Below are 14317 nucleotides of genomic sequence, written 5' to 3' on the forward strand. Positions count from 1 at the left end.
AAGGTGCCTCTGAATGCCCACTGCAGGTGGGGAGCAGCAGCAGCAGAAGGGAGGGAAGGCCCTCACCTCTTGCTTGGGGCTTCTGGTGGGACATCTGGTGGGCCACTGTATGAAACAGGAGGCTGGACTAGATGGGCCTCCTTGGGCCTGATCCAGCAGGGCTCTTCTTATGTTCTTATGACATGTACCTTGACCTCCTTCAATGTGGCAGGAGGCAAGGCAGTTGCTGCCTCTTGCCTGCTCCTCCCTGGCCTTGATGTCCAGCCTCTTCCCACACTTACTGTGCGGCACAAACCGCCGCTTGCTGCCAGTAACCCAACTTGCTGTCCAGATGTGACCCTAGGCACATTCTCTCACTGCTTTGGTTTGTGGGCGAAGGAGGAGCTCTGCACCAGTGACTGCATATGGAAGCAGGGCTAGGCGAGTTACTCCCGATGGATGAACTTAGACTACAACGGCTTGATTTGGGAGCGGGGGAAGGAGGCCGAGGTGAGCAGGCGGCCTTGCGATTCTTATTCCTCCTCATCCAGCTTGTTTGTGCCCTTGCAGATCTCCACTCCCTTTCTATAGGAGATGGAGCAGCTTGGGGTGTGGTGGGAAACGGGTCCTCCAGATGTGACTCCAGATTATCAGTCTGAAGAAGTGTCTTACAAAGTATCTTAAGAAGTGTCTCCAGATTATCGGGGTTTTAGGCAGTCTGGTGACACCAAGATCATCAGTCACCCTTTCCCAGAGATGTGCATTTTCAGGGGGATAATTTTTAATTGGAAATATTTCGGGGTGGGGTGGGGAGGGGAGATCCTGTCCAAATTTCCTCCTCATTTGCTGAAAATTCACACTGATATTTTCTCAAAAACCAAAACACTATCCAAATTTCCTTATTCCCTAAATAAATTTTGATCTGGTTTGGCGTGTAGCTTGACTTCTTTATACTCATTTAGAAACCGCAAACCCTCCACCATAATTTCCTTTCAATGTGTATCAAGAGGTTTTTCAAATAGCCAAGTAGAAATTTTAGAAACGGAAAAATTTCCATGGAAAAATAAAACGTGGGGAAATTTCCATCCCACCTCTCTGCCCTTCCCCTTTACCCCAGTATAGACCTTCTAACGTCATTCCAGGTAATTACACTGCTTCAGGTAGTAAAATGTTAAGGACATCTGTGGAGGGATTTGTCTGTCCTACTGTAGCCCTGTACAACAGAATGCCCAGGGGCCCACGGGGACATTTTTTGGTGACCTAGGTAGCCAGCAACAGCAGGAGCCCCAAAATTTGGCATTTGTGTGGGGCTGGAAAGATGCCCACTGACTGAGAAAGGACAGGGCTTCTTTTCTGTCCGCTATTTTTGATTAAAATTGTGTGCCCATGGGGGGAGGAAAGGACACAACTAACTAGTAATTGCTATAATATTTATCTTTAATTTTACTGCAATAATCAATGCACTAGAAATTGACTTTGGCCCCCCCATTCATCGTCATGGTTGTTTCTGGCCCCCTGAGACAGTTGAGTTGTGCACCCCTGTTTTACTGCATCTGCTATGCAGTTAGTTTATTCTTACTGAATGACCCACCACAGGCAACGTAGGTACCGCCTGAGAATGTTGACCAGATGCCAGTAGTCATTAGTTTTGATAAGGATCTTAGGAAATAGAAAGTATGTTGACCAACTAGAGGTAGTATTAGCTTTTAAGGGAACAGCTATTGTGTAAAACAAACAACCTTGATTACCAGCAAGGGCTGTGCTTATCTCTGTTTGTATATTGGCTTTGTATTCAGGCCTGCATATTCAGACAGGAGTGTATTCTGTTAAAAAACCACAGTTTAAGCAGACATCCGTCTTTCTTACAATGGAGATCCTCCCCTGCCCCACTGCCCAACCACATGGTTGCAACCTGAAGTGTGCAGGCACATGCCTTTTTAGGCTCCACCCTAGAATAGGGCTGCTCAACTTCTGCCCTCCTGCAGATGTTGGCCTAGGTAAGGTAAAGTGCTGTCAAGGTCAAGTCGGTGTCGACTCCTGGCGCCCACAGAGCCCTGTGGTTGTCTTTGGTAGAATACAGGAGGGGTTGACCATTGCCATCTCCCGCGCAGTACGAGATGATGCCTTTCAGCATCTTCCTATATCACTGCTGCTCAATATAGGTGAGATGTTCGCCTACAACTCGCATAATCCTGGATATTGGCCACGGTGGCTGGGGACTGTGGGAGTTGTCGTCCAAAAACAGCTGGGGTGGGGCCTAAGTTGAGCAGGCCTGCCCTAGAAATTTGTGTTGGTCACCTGAACCACCCCAACCACCAGCACACACCCTATCTTGACATGGAAATCTCTGGCTTTTGGAGGTGACAATCACCTGCCCTCCCCTCCATTGTCAGCTTAGGACTTTGAAATGGCCTGGGCTGCTTCCTTGTTCCTCCTTGGCTGTTGCAAGCTGGCATTGCTCCAAGGCACCTGTTACTTCTAACAGGATCTGCAGGAGTTACTATGGGATTGGGTTGGGAATCCGTGTCTGAGATGCCCCTCATTTATTGCCATGGAGTGTGCTCTTGTGTGTTGTAGGGCTGTGGGTAGAGGCTTTTTTCTGTCCTGTTTCCTGAGATCCCATAACTGGATAGGCAAAGACAGAAGGATCAGCAGCTGAGGGCCCCAGGGAAGGATCAGCAGCTGAGGGCCCCAGGGAAGGATCAGCCTTTTCTCAGCCCAACAACAAAAATCAATGGTTTGTGGACCTCCACCCCTCCAACCCCTCTTCAGAATTTGGGACAAAACTAGTTGTGGATTAGAGTTGCATGTACATATAGAGCATATGTCCTGCCACTGAATTATGGTGACCCTTTGGGGATGGAGTCATAGCTCAGTGTCAGAGCATCTGCTTTACATGCAGTAGGTCCCAGGTTCAGTTCCTGGTGTCCCAGGTAAGGCTTCAGACTTCTGCCTCAAACCTTGGAGAAGTCGCTACCAGTCGGGTTGGGTTAGACGATACTGAGCTGAATGGACCGATGGTCTGACTCATACAGCAGCTACCCATGTTCCTGTGTTGCAGGTCGGTTGGGGGCAGTGTTCCCTCTAACAGGGATTCCAAGATGATGTTGACTACAACTCCCATAATCCCCAGGCAAAAGCCATTGCAGCTGGGGATTCTGGGAGTTGTAGTCAACAACATCTGGGAATCCCTGTTAGAGGGAACATGGGTTGGGGGAGGGGAAGGAAGGTGAAGCATTATTTCAATAATAAAGGTGTAGTGGATAAGTTGGGGTGACCCACTTTTCAACACACAAGAGTTTTCAAAGCACTTTACATGATAAAAGAAGTAAGGAGTGGGCTCTCTGTCCGCTTGCGGTCCAGAAAGAAATGCAGGAAGACAGGCTGAGCTGCTGTGCTGGATTGGAGAGGAAGAGTTGCACTCTGTAGGAGAGCCGACACTTTGAAAGGTGCTTCTTTGACCATTAGTCAGATCTCTGCTCAACCTGGAAGTTCCCTGCATCATCTTGAGTTTGCTACTTTGCAATGTGGTGGTTCTATGCTTAGTGTGGATGGGGAAGACACATAACCTTGGATGCCACCCTGAGCTTCTTGGAAGAAGGTGGTCGTGGTGGTAGAGAAGTAAAGAAGTATTTCTTGTCTGACAAGGAGAGCTGGTCTTGTGGTAGCAAACACGACTTGTCCCCTTTGCTAAGCAGGGTCCGCCATGGTTGTCTTTGAATGGGAGACTACATGTGTGCACACTGCAAGTTATTCCCTTTGGCCCCACTCTGGGAAGAACATCTGAAGGTTCTAAGTAGTGTTCTCTCTAATTTTTTCCATCTGTGTGCGGTATTAGATTTGTTCTGGGTGGCAAGGCAGTGTGTGTGCACATGCATTCAGGGTGGGGCCTTCCCGATTCAACCTGAGTGGGATCTAAAATTAACTGAGCAGACATAAAAAAAAGTGTGAGTGTGTGCACATGCGCACGCCTTAGAGGGAACACTGGTTCCAGATTCCCTCCCTGGCAGCATCCCCAAGATATGGCTGAGAGAGACTCCTGCCTACAACCCTGGGGAAGCCGCTGCCAGTCTGTGCACACAATACTGAGCTGGATGGACCCAGGGTCTGACTTGGTATATGGCAGGTTCCTATGTCCCTAACTTTGATGTGTTTGATTTGTTAGCCTCATTCTTTGTATTTGTTTTTGAGCATAGCCAGAAATTATTTTCCCCTCCTCCCCTTCCGAAGTCTCCACCATGCTTGCCGTGATGTTCTGATGTGCTCAATCCTTGCTGCCTGTGGCTGGGGGCGGGGGGGGGGGGAGGGGGGACCAACAAATTTTTTCTTTCCTGTGGGGACTCTGCATTTGAGTCTGCATTCTTTAAAAAATCGCTTCAGTGAAAGTTCTTGCATGGCTGCAAAAGCGGGAAGGTTTTCTCCGTTATTTTGGCGACACACCTGGGGTACTCTGGAGCATGCTACTGCAGATGCTGTTGTGTGGTTGGGCTCTAGATATGGCAGTGTAAGCAAGTTAAAACCTTGCCCTGCTGTTGTAACCTGAGCTTCTGTCTGTATGCCAACACACATGAGTGGCCTGAATGGGAAACCGGATTGAGTCAGTGCGTTACCAGATAAGAGTCTGGTTACTGGTTAATCTTTATTTATTTTTATTTATTTATTTAACACATTTCTATACCGCCCTAACCCAAGGTTAGGAAACTCACTTGAAGAAATTGTACTCTATTTAATTGTGAAGATTTAATAGATTAGAATGTGTTTCGGGTGCGGGGGACACACAATCATTCTGAAGGATAACTTAATTTGTTTTTAGATCATGTGTTGCATTTGGAAGAGGAATTCCTCCTCCTCCTCTCTTTCAGGAAGGAATGCCTTTTCTGTGATGGGGGGTTGCCACTCATGTCTCCTGGACCGGGGATTCCCAGAGGTTGTTGACTACAACTCCCATCATCTCCAGCTGCAGTCGCCTTTGGCTGGGGATGCTGCAAGTTATAGTCGACAAATCTGAGAGTGCCTTTTCCAGGGGATGTGGGTTGCCATCTGTAACTCTTATAAGTTGCCTATCTGCCTATGCTTCCTGCTAACTGAGCAAAGAGGCACCTTTAAAAAAGTGGCGATTCTCTTATATTTAGCAGCGGGGGAGAGTAGCTGGCCCTCTCCATCGCCAGCACAGCATCCCTCCAATGGCTGTTGCTGGAGTCTAATTTATGTTTCTTTTTTTAGATTGTGAGCCCACCGGAGACGGAGGTCTATTTTTATTTTTTATTTCTCTATGGAAACCGCTTTGGGCACTTTTGTTGGAACGTGGCATATAAATATTCGTAGTTGTAGTAGAATCAGGGGCACCCTTCTAGTTGATCAGTATGTTGGTTTGATTGATCTAGCTGATGGATTGGCCGTGTGTGGCAGTTTTACTCACATCTCTTCTTTTGCTCCTGGCAGGTGACCGCCTTCTGGCCCCCCTGTGTTGCCTTTGAGCCCAGCCCTACCATGGATAGATGATCTCGGCCCCGGCCCCGCCATGCTGCAGTCACGTGCCCGCTACCTGCTGCTCTTCCTGGGGGTGCAGCTGGTGGTGATGGCCCTGCTGTACCGCGAGGGCTACCGCAAGCGTGTTGCCTACTTCCTAGGCATCTTCTACAAAGGGGGCACATCGACTCTGCTGGGCAGTCTGCACAATGCCTCGCTGACGGGGGATGTCTATGCCAACCTGAGCCTGATTGCCCGCCCCCCTGTGCCCCCAGAGGACCTTCCTTACTGCCCTGAGACTTCTCCTTTCCTTGGTAAGGGAGCCAGGGTCCCTCCACTCTTGGGTCTTGGTTTTGGGAAAGGAGCTTGAGTTCAGGTTCTGCCCCAAGATCAAGGTGTTGATGGTTGAGGTGGTACTGCAGAAACCGTGCTTTCATTGGACAAGTCAGGTGTGTAAAGATGATGCAGTCTTTTGAGTGACACTGAACTCCTCAGCCAGCCAAGGATACTAAGCGCGCAGTGGTGAAATGGAAAACCTTTTTGAGTTTCTGGAAACAAATCTGTCTGAGAAGCAGTGTTCCTTGTGACAGAGGTTCCCAGATCTTGTGGACGACGACTCCCAGCATCCCCAGCTGCAGTGGCCTTTGGCTGGGGATGCTGGGAGTTGTAGTCCACATCATCTGGGAATCCTTGTTACAACGGCTGAGAACTCGGTTCCACATCAGCCGTCCCCTTCCATATCCCCTTGCTCTCTGAGCAGAGGTGGGTGGGCTTGCGAGGACCTTCTTGGCTGCGGCACTCAGATTATGAAGCAGCCTCTTCATGGAAGTCAAGCTAGTTCCATTTGCTGCTTGCCTCTTGGCAAGCTCAGAAAACTATGAGTTACTCCACTATGCTTTTAATATTGCCTCCTCTATATCAATGAATATTTATTGATACGGTCAGAGACTAGCAAATAATACAGGTTGGAAAAGGAAAGTATTCAAACATAATACAGTAGCCTAGTTAATGATTTTGTTGTAAACTGCCCAGAGACGTAAGTTTTGGCTGGTATAAAATATGTTAAATACAATAAATAATAATGTATCTGAAATGTCTACCTATACAGAGTAAATTCGAGCTCCTTTTGCTATGTGGGAGCTGATGTCTGTTGCTGGATTTTACTCACGGTCAAACAAAACTTGGCAGCATTTAGGAATGTCTCATCTCCCTGGTCAGATAGTAAAAGACTTACATAAAAGAGATCCGAGTGACCCGGGAAATTGGTTAAAAGCAGAGAAATGTAGTTTCAATTATGTTAAATTGATGGTTGGTTAAATGGGGCTTGGTTATATTTTATAATCGTGAGGCACCATAAATACAGCTCTAGAAAGACAGGACATACATTATATTAATTAGCAAATGTTCTGCATATGTGAGTTACCGGTATGTATATTTGATTTGCTAATGAAGAATTTAATGTTACCCAGAAGCTTGCATCTTTATACTCCTGGCTGGCCTAATAATAGAAAACCTTCTGGATCTTGTGCAGCTGCCAGTTTAGCAAAGCAGTGGTGAGGCCTTGTGGGTTCTAGCAAGTTGCTTGGTATTTTGTGAATCAAAATACTTAATAATTCTGCCTATCTCTCTTAAATTTTTTACATCTGGTATCACTAGTGAAGATATGGTGTTAAATCACCAGAGGTTGGAGAGAGATCCAGGAATAGAGGGGGAGGAAGAAATAAAATAGGAATCTTGGAACTGAGGTGAACTTGCAATGCCCATTTTAGTCTAAAATGACAAGTTTTAAATGAGAGTTGCTTGTCCATGCTCTTGAAAGTAAAATTAACTCAATGGATTGTGATTTATTTATTTTTAAATCGCAACTACAAGTTACTTAACAGTCCTCCAGGGTTTCCTTTCATGAGGATTCTGATCATCTTAAGATTCCAGCAGGTGCCCTCTGCAGTCTGACAGACTGGTTAGAAGTATGTGCAGTTTAATTTAAGACTTTGTATTTATGATGTACACCACTGTTGGTTGGACTGCCCTTGTCCAAGGAAATAAGATGCACATATCTGGAAGAATTTCTTCCGGCACTTTTTTGGTATAAATCAAAGCGCTGAATTTCTGCTAGCCAACAATAAAAGACATATAACTTTAAAAGTTGGAGAGAGATGCGCCTTTGAAATGGAGTGTGCATGTCAACATGGATTTCCCCCCTGTATATATGATGAATTGTGTTATTGATCAATCTGTATCGAGCAGGGCCGCACAACTTTGGCCCTCCATTTGTTGTTGGACTACTACTCCCACAATCCTCATCACAGTGGCCAATAGTTAGGGACAATGGGAGTTGTAGTTCAATAGCTAGGAGGCTGAAGTCCTGTAGCCCTTATATGGACCTTCAGCCTTTGGTAGACTCTTCCCCCAACCATGTGTTTTGCTATGACCTATGCTCCAAACCTATGCTGATCTAATAAGAGTTGCAGCTTTCCCATTGGAACCGAGTCTCTGTGGGGTCAACGCCTGCTCTGCTGACGCACAATGAGATGAAGTTTGACTGCCATCTCTGCTTGTCTACAGGAGGCCCCATTCGGGTGACCTTCCCAGCCGGACTGTCACTGGAAGATATTGTGCGGAAGAATCCTTATGTGACCAAAGGGGGGCGCTACCGCCCCCCAGACTGTGATGCCATCCACAAGACGGCAGTCATCATTCCCCACCGCAATCGGGAGCAGCACCTCAAGTACTTGCTCTACTACTTACACCCTTTCCTGCAGCGGCAGCAGCTCAACTATGGCATCTACATTATTCATCAGGTATGTCGCTGCAACGACGTGTGAGGCTAGGCGCCTTGGAGAGCCAGGAATGGGCGTCTCCTGCGTAGCCATCACAGTTCTAGGCAACCGGTTAGATCTGGGATTCCCAAACGTTGCTGACGACAACTGCCACCATCTCCAGCTGCAATGGCCTTTGGCTGGGGATTATGGGAGTTGTCGTCAACAACATCTGGGAATCTCTGTGGCAGGAAACACTGCCCCCAGATCTCACCTGCTTCCCAGAACTGTGCTGGGAACTGTCCCAGTTCTGGGAGTCCAGTTCTTCACCTGGGAGTCCCAGATGTTGTACAGAGATTCCGTCTCACCAGGGAGAGGATTGCTGCAGCAGCCACTGTTTTCCAAAGCATGTCTTTCCCAATTGTGGGCGACTGTGTGGCTTCTCTCCTGTTAGGAGAAGAAACTGCAGCACAGCATCCTTTCAGTGGCTGTTGTTGGTGTCTACCTTGTGGTGTGTGTGCTTTTTTAAAAAAGATTGTGAGCCTTTTGGGACAGGGAATCATTGATTTATTTTTTCTTTGTAAACTGCTCTGCAAACATTTGCTGAAAAGCGGTATATAAATAGTGGTAGTGGTAGTCTGCAGTGGCCCTAGTGCTGTGCTCTCTTTGTGCTGGCAAGATATGAGGGCTGGAGTCAGGCTGCTTTAAGTACCAGGCAGTGGCAGGGGCTGTCCACAGTGGCTCAGCAGTGGGTAGCCCTCTGCCCCATAAGGTGGAAAGCCGTGTTTTCTAAAGGTTGCAGTGATGCATGGCTTTCTGCCATGAAGAGTCAAATCCTTCCAGGAGGCAAGGAAGAGCCAGACACAAGGCAAGGGTGCCCAGCCATGCAAATGCAGAAGCAGGGCTGGAACTGGGTGTGGGGAATGAATGGGGGAGCAGTACCCAATGGTTTGAGGTCCTTGGAGGGGAAAGAGGGAAGCTGGGAAACTTGTTATGGGCAAATGCAGTCCCCATAGGAAGCTGCCTTATACCAAGTCGGACCATTGGCCCATCTTGCTCAGTACTGTCTACACCAGGGGTCCCCAACCAGTGGCACCCCAGATGTTGATGAACTACAACTTCCATCACCCCCTGCCACAATGCCTTGTGGCTGGGGATATGGGGAGTTGAGGTTTACCAGCTAGAGTGCCAAGGCGGCCTATCCCAGTCTGCACTGATGGGCAGTGGTTCCAACATGCAAGCAAATGCTCAATCACTATGCTACGGCCCCATCCTCTGAGTGGAATATCTTACAGTGCTCACATGTAGTTGCCCATCCAAATGCAAACCAGGGAAGACCCAGCTCAGCAGAGGGGGCAATCCGTGCTTGCTCCTTCAAGATCAGCTCTCTTCACCTTGTCAAGCTGGAGGGGCCATGATATGGGAAGAAGCGGAATAGAAGACGACGACAACAAATATTTATATACCGCTTTTCAGCAAGTTTCCAAAGTGGTTTACATAGAGAAATGATAAGAAGGCTCCCTGTCCCCAAAGGGCTCACATCCTACAAAGAAACACAAGATAGACACCAGCAACAGTCACTGGAGGTCCTGTGCTGGGGGTGGATCGGGCCAGTGACACTCCTCTTGTTCAATCAAGAGAATTCCTTAACCACATTTAAAAGGGCCTCTTTGCCCATTTAGCAGGGCAAATAGAAGATCGAGTTGGCCCCGATGACTTGGTTCTGGAGGAGCTGCCAAGTGCAAGAGTCCAGAATTCAGCAGGGAGGAAGGGCCCTGTCTTCCTGCAATACCTGAATGTCGAGCATTGTAGGGAGACTGGTTTCAGCGTGGCGCGGGGGTGTGTATGTGTGTGTGTTTCACGCGTTGCTCCGTGCTTTGCTGTAACTGCCCCTCACCTCCTTTTCCTCAGGCCGAGAACTACACTTTTAACCGGGCCAAGCTCTTGAACGTGGGCTTCAAAGAAGCGATGAAGGACGAGGACTGGGACTGCATGTTCTTCCACGATGTGGATCTCATTCCTGAGGATGACCGCAACTTGTATGTCTGTGACCGCTTTCCTAAGCACGTGGCAGCCGCCATGGACAAGTTTGGCTACAAGTAAGATTGCTGGGAGTTCTGCTCCTTTTCTTTGGAATGCTTCCCTCCATCTGCCCTTTGCCCTTTCCGTAAAATGCCACAGCTTGCCCTGAAGGAGAGAAGCCCATTCCTCTCCTCTTGTGTTCTGGGATGACCACGTTGGCCCAGCTAGTGCATTCTAACCCAGTTGCTGCACCCTTTCAAACAGGGGACCTGCATCACTTTCGGTAGCTCCATTATCACTCTAGGCATATCCTACCAGACTAGAGAGCCACCTAATGGTGCAGTGAGGAAATGGCTTGACTAGCAAGCCAGAGGCTGCTGGTTTGAATCCCCGCTTTGACTATGTTTCCCAGTCTATGGGAGACACCCATATCGGGCATCAGCGATAGAGTAAGATGCTGAAAGGCATCATCTCATACTGCATAGGAGATGGCAATGGTCAACCCCTCCTGTATTCTACTACAGGGCTCTGTGGTCGCCAGGAGTCGACACCGACTCGGCGGCACACGTTATCTTTCACCAGACTAGAGAGAGGAACCGGGCAGAGGGCATCTCTAGAACTACTTCTGAAATGCTCTAATGGTGCACATCCATAATGGTGCGCAATGTGCCAGTGGACATCATTTGTGTGCCAGCGGAGGCTTTAAGGGGATCTGTGGCACAGACTAGCAGGCCTGCTTGTAAATAAATGCCCTTTTTAATTATTCTGGCAGACTTCCCTACAAGACCTATTTTGGAGGGGTTTCGGCACTCAGTCCAGAGCAGTACATGAGGATGAATGGCTTTCCCAACAACTACTGGGGCTGGGGAGGTGAAGATGACGACATTGCAGTCCGGTAAGCAGTTCTTTGAAAGGCAGACCTTGATGCTAGAGCAGTGGGCAGATCCAGTTTCTCCTTCGCTTCCTCTTCCGCTGGGAAAAAAATCATGGGAGGGGAGCAGCCGGTATTGTGGTAGTAAGCAGCAATTGTCCCCTTTGCTAAGTAGGGTCCATCCTGGATTGCATCTGAATGGGGAGACTACACGTTCAAGCACTGTAAGATATTCCCCTTAGGGGATGGGGCCGCTCTGGGAAGAGCACCTGCATGCAGAAGGTTCCCAGTTCCCTCCCTGGCAGCATCTCCAAGATAGGGCTGAGAGAGATTCCTGCTTGCAACTTTGGAGAAGCCACTGCCAATCTGTGAAGACAGTACTGAGCTAGATAGACCAATGGTCTGACTCAGTAGATGGCAGCTTCCTATGTTCCACTTCCAGCAGCCTGCAATTCTCGGGGCTGCCATTCACAGGAAGGTTGGCCAGTCAGTCCTTCCTGCCACGATGCAAGGAAAAGCGGTATAGCTGAGGACTGGGATTCCATCAGTCCTGGCTCCCAAGCCTACCCTCGGTTGGCCCCAGGGTTTGTGTCGGAGCATGGGAGGCCTTGGCAGGGAGGGATGGGGCGAGAGCGGCTGCTGGATTACAACCCCCATCATCCCCAGCAACCAGTTGGCACGCTCTGAGGAAGTAGGAAGCCAGGATGCTCTAGCGGTTTGTAGAAGTTATGGAATTGGAGCAGACCTGGAGAAGCTGAAGCCATGCATTGCACTGGTGTCTCTTGGCTGCCAAGAGGCAGCTGTGTGTATGCATGTTGGGAGCTGATCCGTGCTCCTGCTGATGCTGCCCCTCTGTCCATCGTCCTGCAGGGTGGCCCTGAGCGGGATGCTCATCTCCCGTCCATCGATTCAGTTTGGCCGCTACCGTATGATCAAGCACGGACACGACAAGGGCAACGAGCAGAATCCCAAAAGGTGAGTGGGGAAGAAACCTGGGCGTGGACCCAGACTGATCTCCTGGCGAGCTGTGTCTGGCTGGCTAGTCTGTTGGGAGCTTGCTAGCCCTGGGCCCCTTCGCAATGCCCTCTAGCCTTCAGAGCCCCTAGGGTCAGGGCGCGTTTTGGGTCTGGAGGGCCCCGGCGGAGTGGCTCTTGGAACAACTTCATTTACATTGTGTTGTGCTTGTGGCAGTGAAGCCTCTGGCCTTGGTTTGCCCAGCTGGGTGGTTCAGGTGCTCAGGGGACGAAGTTGTTTGCCGTCCAGATTCGGAGAGGGAGGAGGAAGCTGCCACTTTGGGATTAAAACCCCACACAAGGTTAGGCTGAGGACGGGGAAGGCGTGTAGGGAAGCGAAGGATTTGGGATCCCAAAGCAGTTAGGCGGATCATGCTGCTTCCTTAACTGGTACTTCTCTCAGCCTCAGCCTCCCTTGCTTTGCATCTGTGATGCGATGGAATCCTGACTATCAAAGCTTGCAGCTGAAGAATCGACTGGCTGCTCTAGTATTTGAAACTCGGGCCTAATACTAGCCAGTGCTGCTTGGCCTTCATTACCAGACTCAGGGGAAGAGCAGCAGCAGCAGGAGATCGGGCCTGCCCTCAGCTCTTGTCTGTGGGCTTCTCAGAAGCATCTGGTGGGCCGCTGTGTGAAATGGGATGCTGGACTAGAGAGGCCTTGGACATGCCCTCCTTCCTGCTCTTACTCCCCTGCAACTGGTCCTTTGGTCCACCTGGACCTGTCAACCCTTCCTTTTAAGCCAGTGATCCTTGTTGTTTTTCAAGCGGGGGCCACTTTGGCAAAACAAAAAAACCAAAAAACCACCAGTCAATGTGGGAGCCATTTCCCACTGTGCTGACCTCCACACAGTACCGCCGCACATTTCTCAGTGCTGGGAGGGCCCTTTAAGAGAGATGGAGCCCTCTCTGAAGGAGGATAATTCCCGGGGGAAACTGTGCTTCCCAGCACTCTGTGTCTGTCTTCCAGAATGGTGCAGGGCCTCAAGAGGTCTCCATTTCCCTTCAAGGACCCAACGGCCAGTGCTGGGCAAAGCGCTGTGCTGCACAGGGAGATAGGTGATCTTCGTAGGGTGCCTGGGGGACTGTGCAGAGTATTCAGCTTTGGCTGAAGCTTCACACAGGCCCAACAAGCAATGAGTCAAGGAGCCCCATTGAGGGTTGATGGTCTCCTCCCTGCGAATTCCTCCCGCAGATTTAACTTGCTGGCCAAGACGCGGAGGACGTGGAAGCAGGACGGCATGAACACTCTGGAGTATCAGCTGCTCTCCAAGCAACTCCACCCCCTCTACACCAACATCACCGTCTTCATTGGCACCGAGAAGGGCATGCGCCATGCCACGTGATGCACTTGCCACAGGGTGGCATGTGGACAGGGGCCCCCACCCCAGCACTGCTCCTGGATGGAGGAAACCAAAGAATCCACAGTGGGGGACAGAGCCCTGCACAGAGTGTGTGCTTGTCCGCGTGCACGTGCGTGTGTGTGTTCGCGTGCGTGTCGTGCTGACTGCGACGACCAGCAAGGTGCTAAGAGATGCTGCGTTCCAGGGAGTGGATGGGGACTCCACGCAAGACTCTTCTCCCCGCCCCTTCCCCTTCCCTCTCCTCCTTCCTGGAATCGTTTTTATCTGGGGGTGAGGGTGGGCTGGGGGGCAAGGGCTTGACTTTCTGGGACTCGGCTTGTGGGATGCCTTTCGTACCTTTGGAGGAGTGGCCCAGCAGCTCAGCCAGAGAAGCCGGCCTGTCCTTTGCTGTCTGAACTCCGCCGCTGCCGCGCCACAGATTCTTTCTTATTAAAGTGCAATTTATTTTAACCATGTGTGGCCAAGTAGTTTCTCGCCTGGGGGTCAGCTCCTTGGAGGGGGTGTTGGGAGCCAGTGCTCTCTGGCCAGCAACACTTGGTGCCAGGACGGGAGCTGGAACCTAGCTGGCTGAAAGGCAAGAGAGGCTGGGCGCAGGCCAGAGCTATTCTATTCGCTTTCCCAAACGGCTCGGGAAGTCACCAGGCTAGGACCGAGATGCTTCTGCCCAGGTAGGTGCTATGGAGTTGTGCTGGAGGAAAGTGTGAGCTGTATGCATAGTGTCAGCCTTGCCTAGCAAATTGTGATAAAGGCCAGAGGGACTTGCTCTTCTCCTGCCTTGTCAAGGCACTTGCTCTTCAGAGGACTTTGTGTTCTACTCACCTCTGCCTGTGCTGCGGAAAAG

At 49.9% G+C, this 14317-nt stretch overlaps 1 protein-coding gene across 3 annotated transcripts in view; it reads left to right on the forward strand.

Annotated features, from left to right (window-relative positions):
• Positions 1–13926, forward strand: part of LOC128332647 (beta-1,4-galactosyltransferase 3-like) — a 30278-nt gene extending 16352 nt beyond the window's left edge. For all 3 annotated transcript variants that reach the window (XM_053267205.1, XM_053267206.1, XM_053267204.1), the window contains 6 exons: positions 5422–5762; positions 8014–8249; positions 10119–10306; positions 11002–11124; positions 11971–12075; positions 13308–13926. In XM_053267205.1, the coding sequence (XP_053123180.1) occupies positions 5501–5762; positions 8014–8249; positions 10119–10306; positions 11002–11124; positions 11971–12075; positions 13308–13458 (1065 nt within the window). In that variant the 5' untranslated portion in view covers positions 5422–5500 and the 3' untranslated portion in view covers positions 13459–13926. The remainder of the gene's footprint in view (positions 1–5421; positions 5763–8013; positions 8250–10118; positions 10307–11001; positions 11125–11970; positions 12076–13307) is intronic.
• The last annotated feature ends 391 nt before the right edge of the window (positions 13927–14317 follow it).

The sequence above is a fragment of the Hemicordylus capensis genome, chromosome 7 (genome assembly GCF_027244095.1).
Source record: "Hemicordylus capensis ecotype Gifberg chromosome 7, rHemCap1.1.pri, whole genome shotgun sequence".
Lineage (NCBI taxonomy): Eukaryota > Metazoa > Chordata > Lepidosauria > Squamata > Cordylidae > Hemicordylus > Hemicordylus capensis.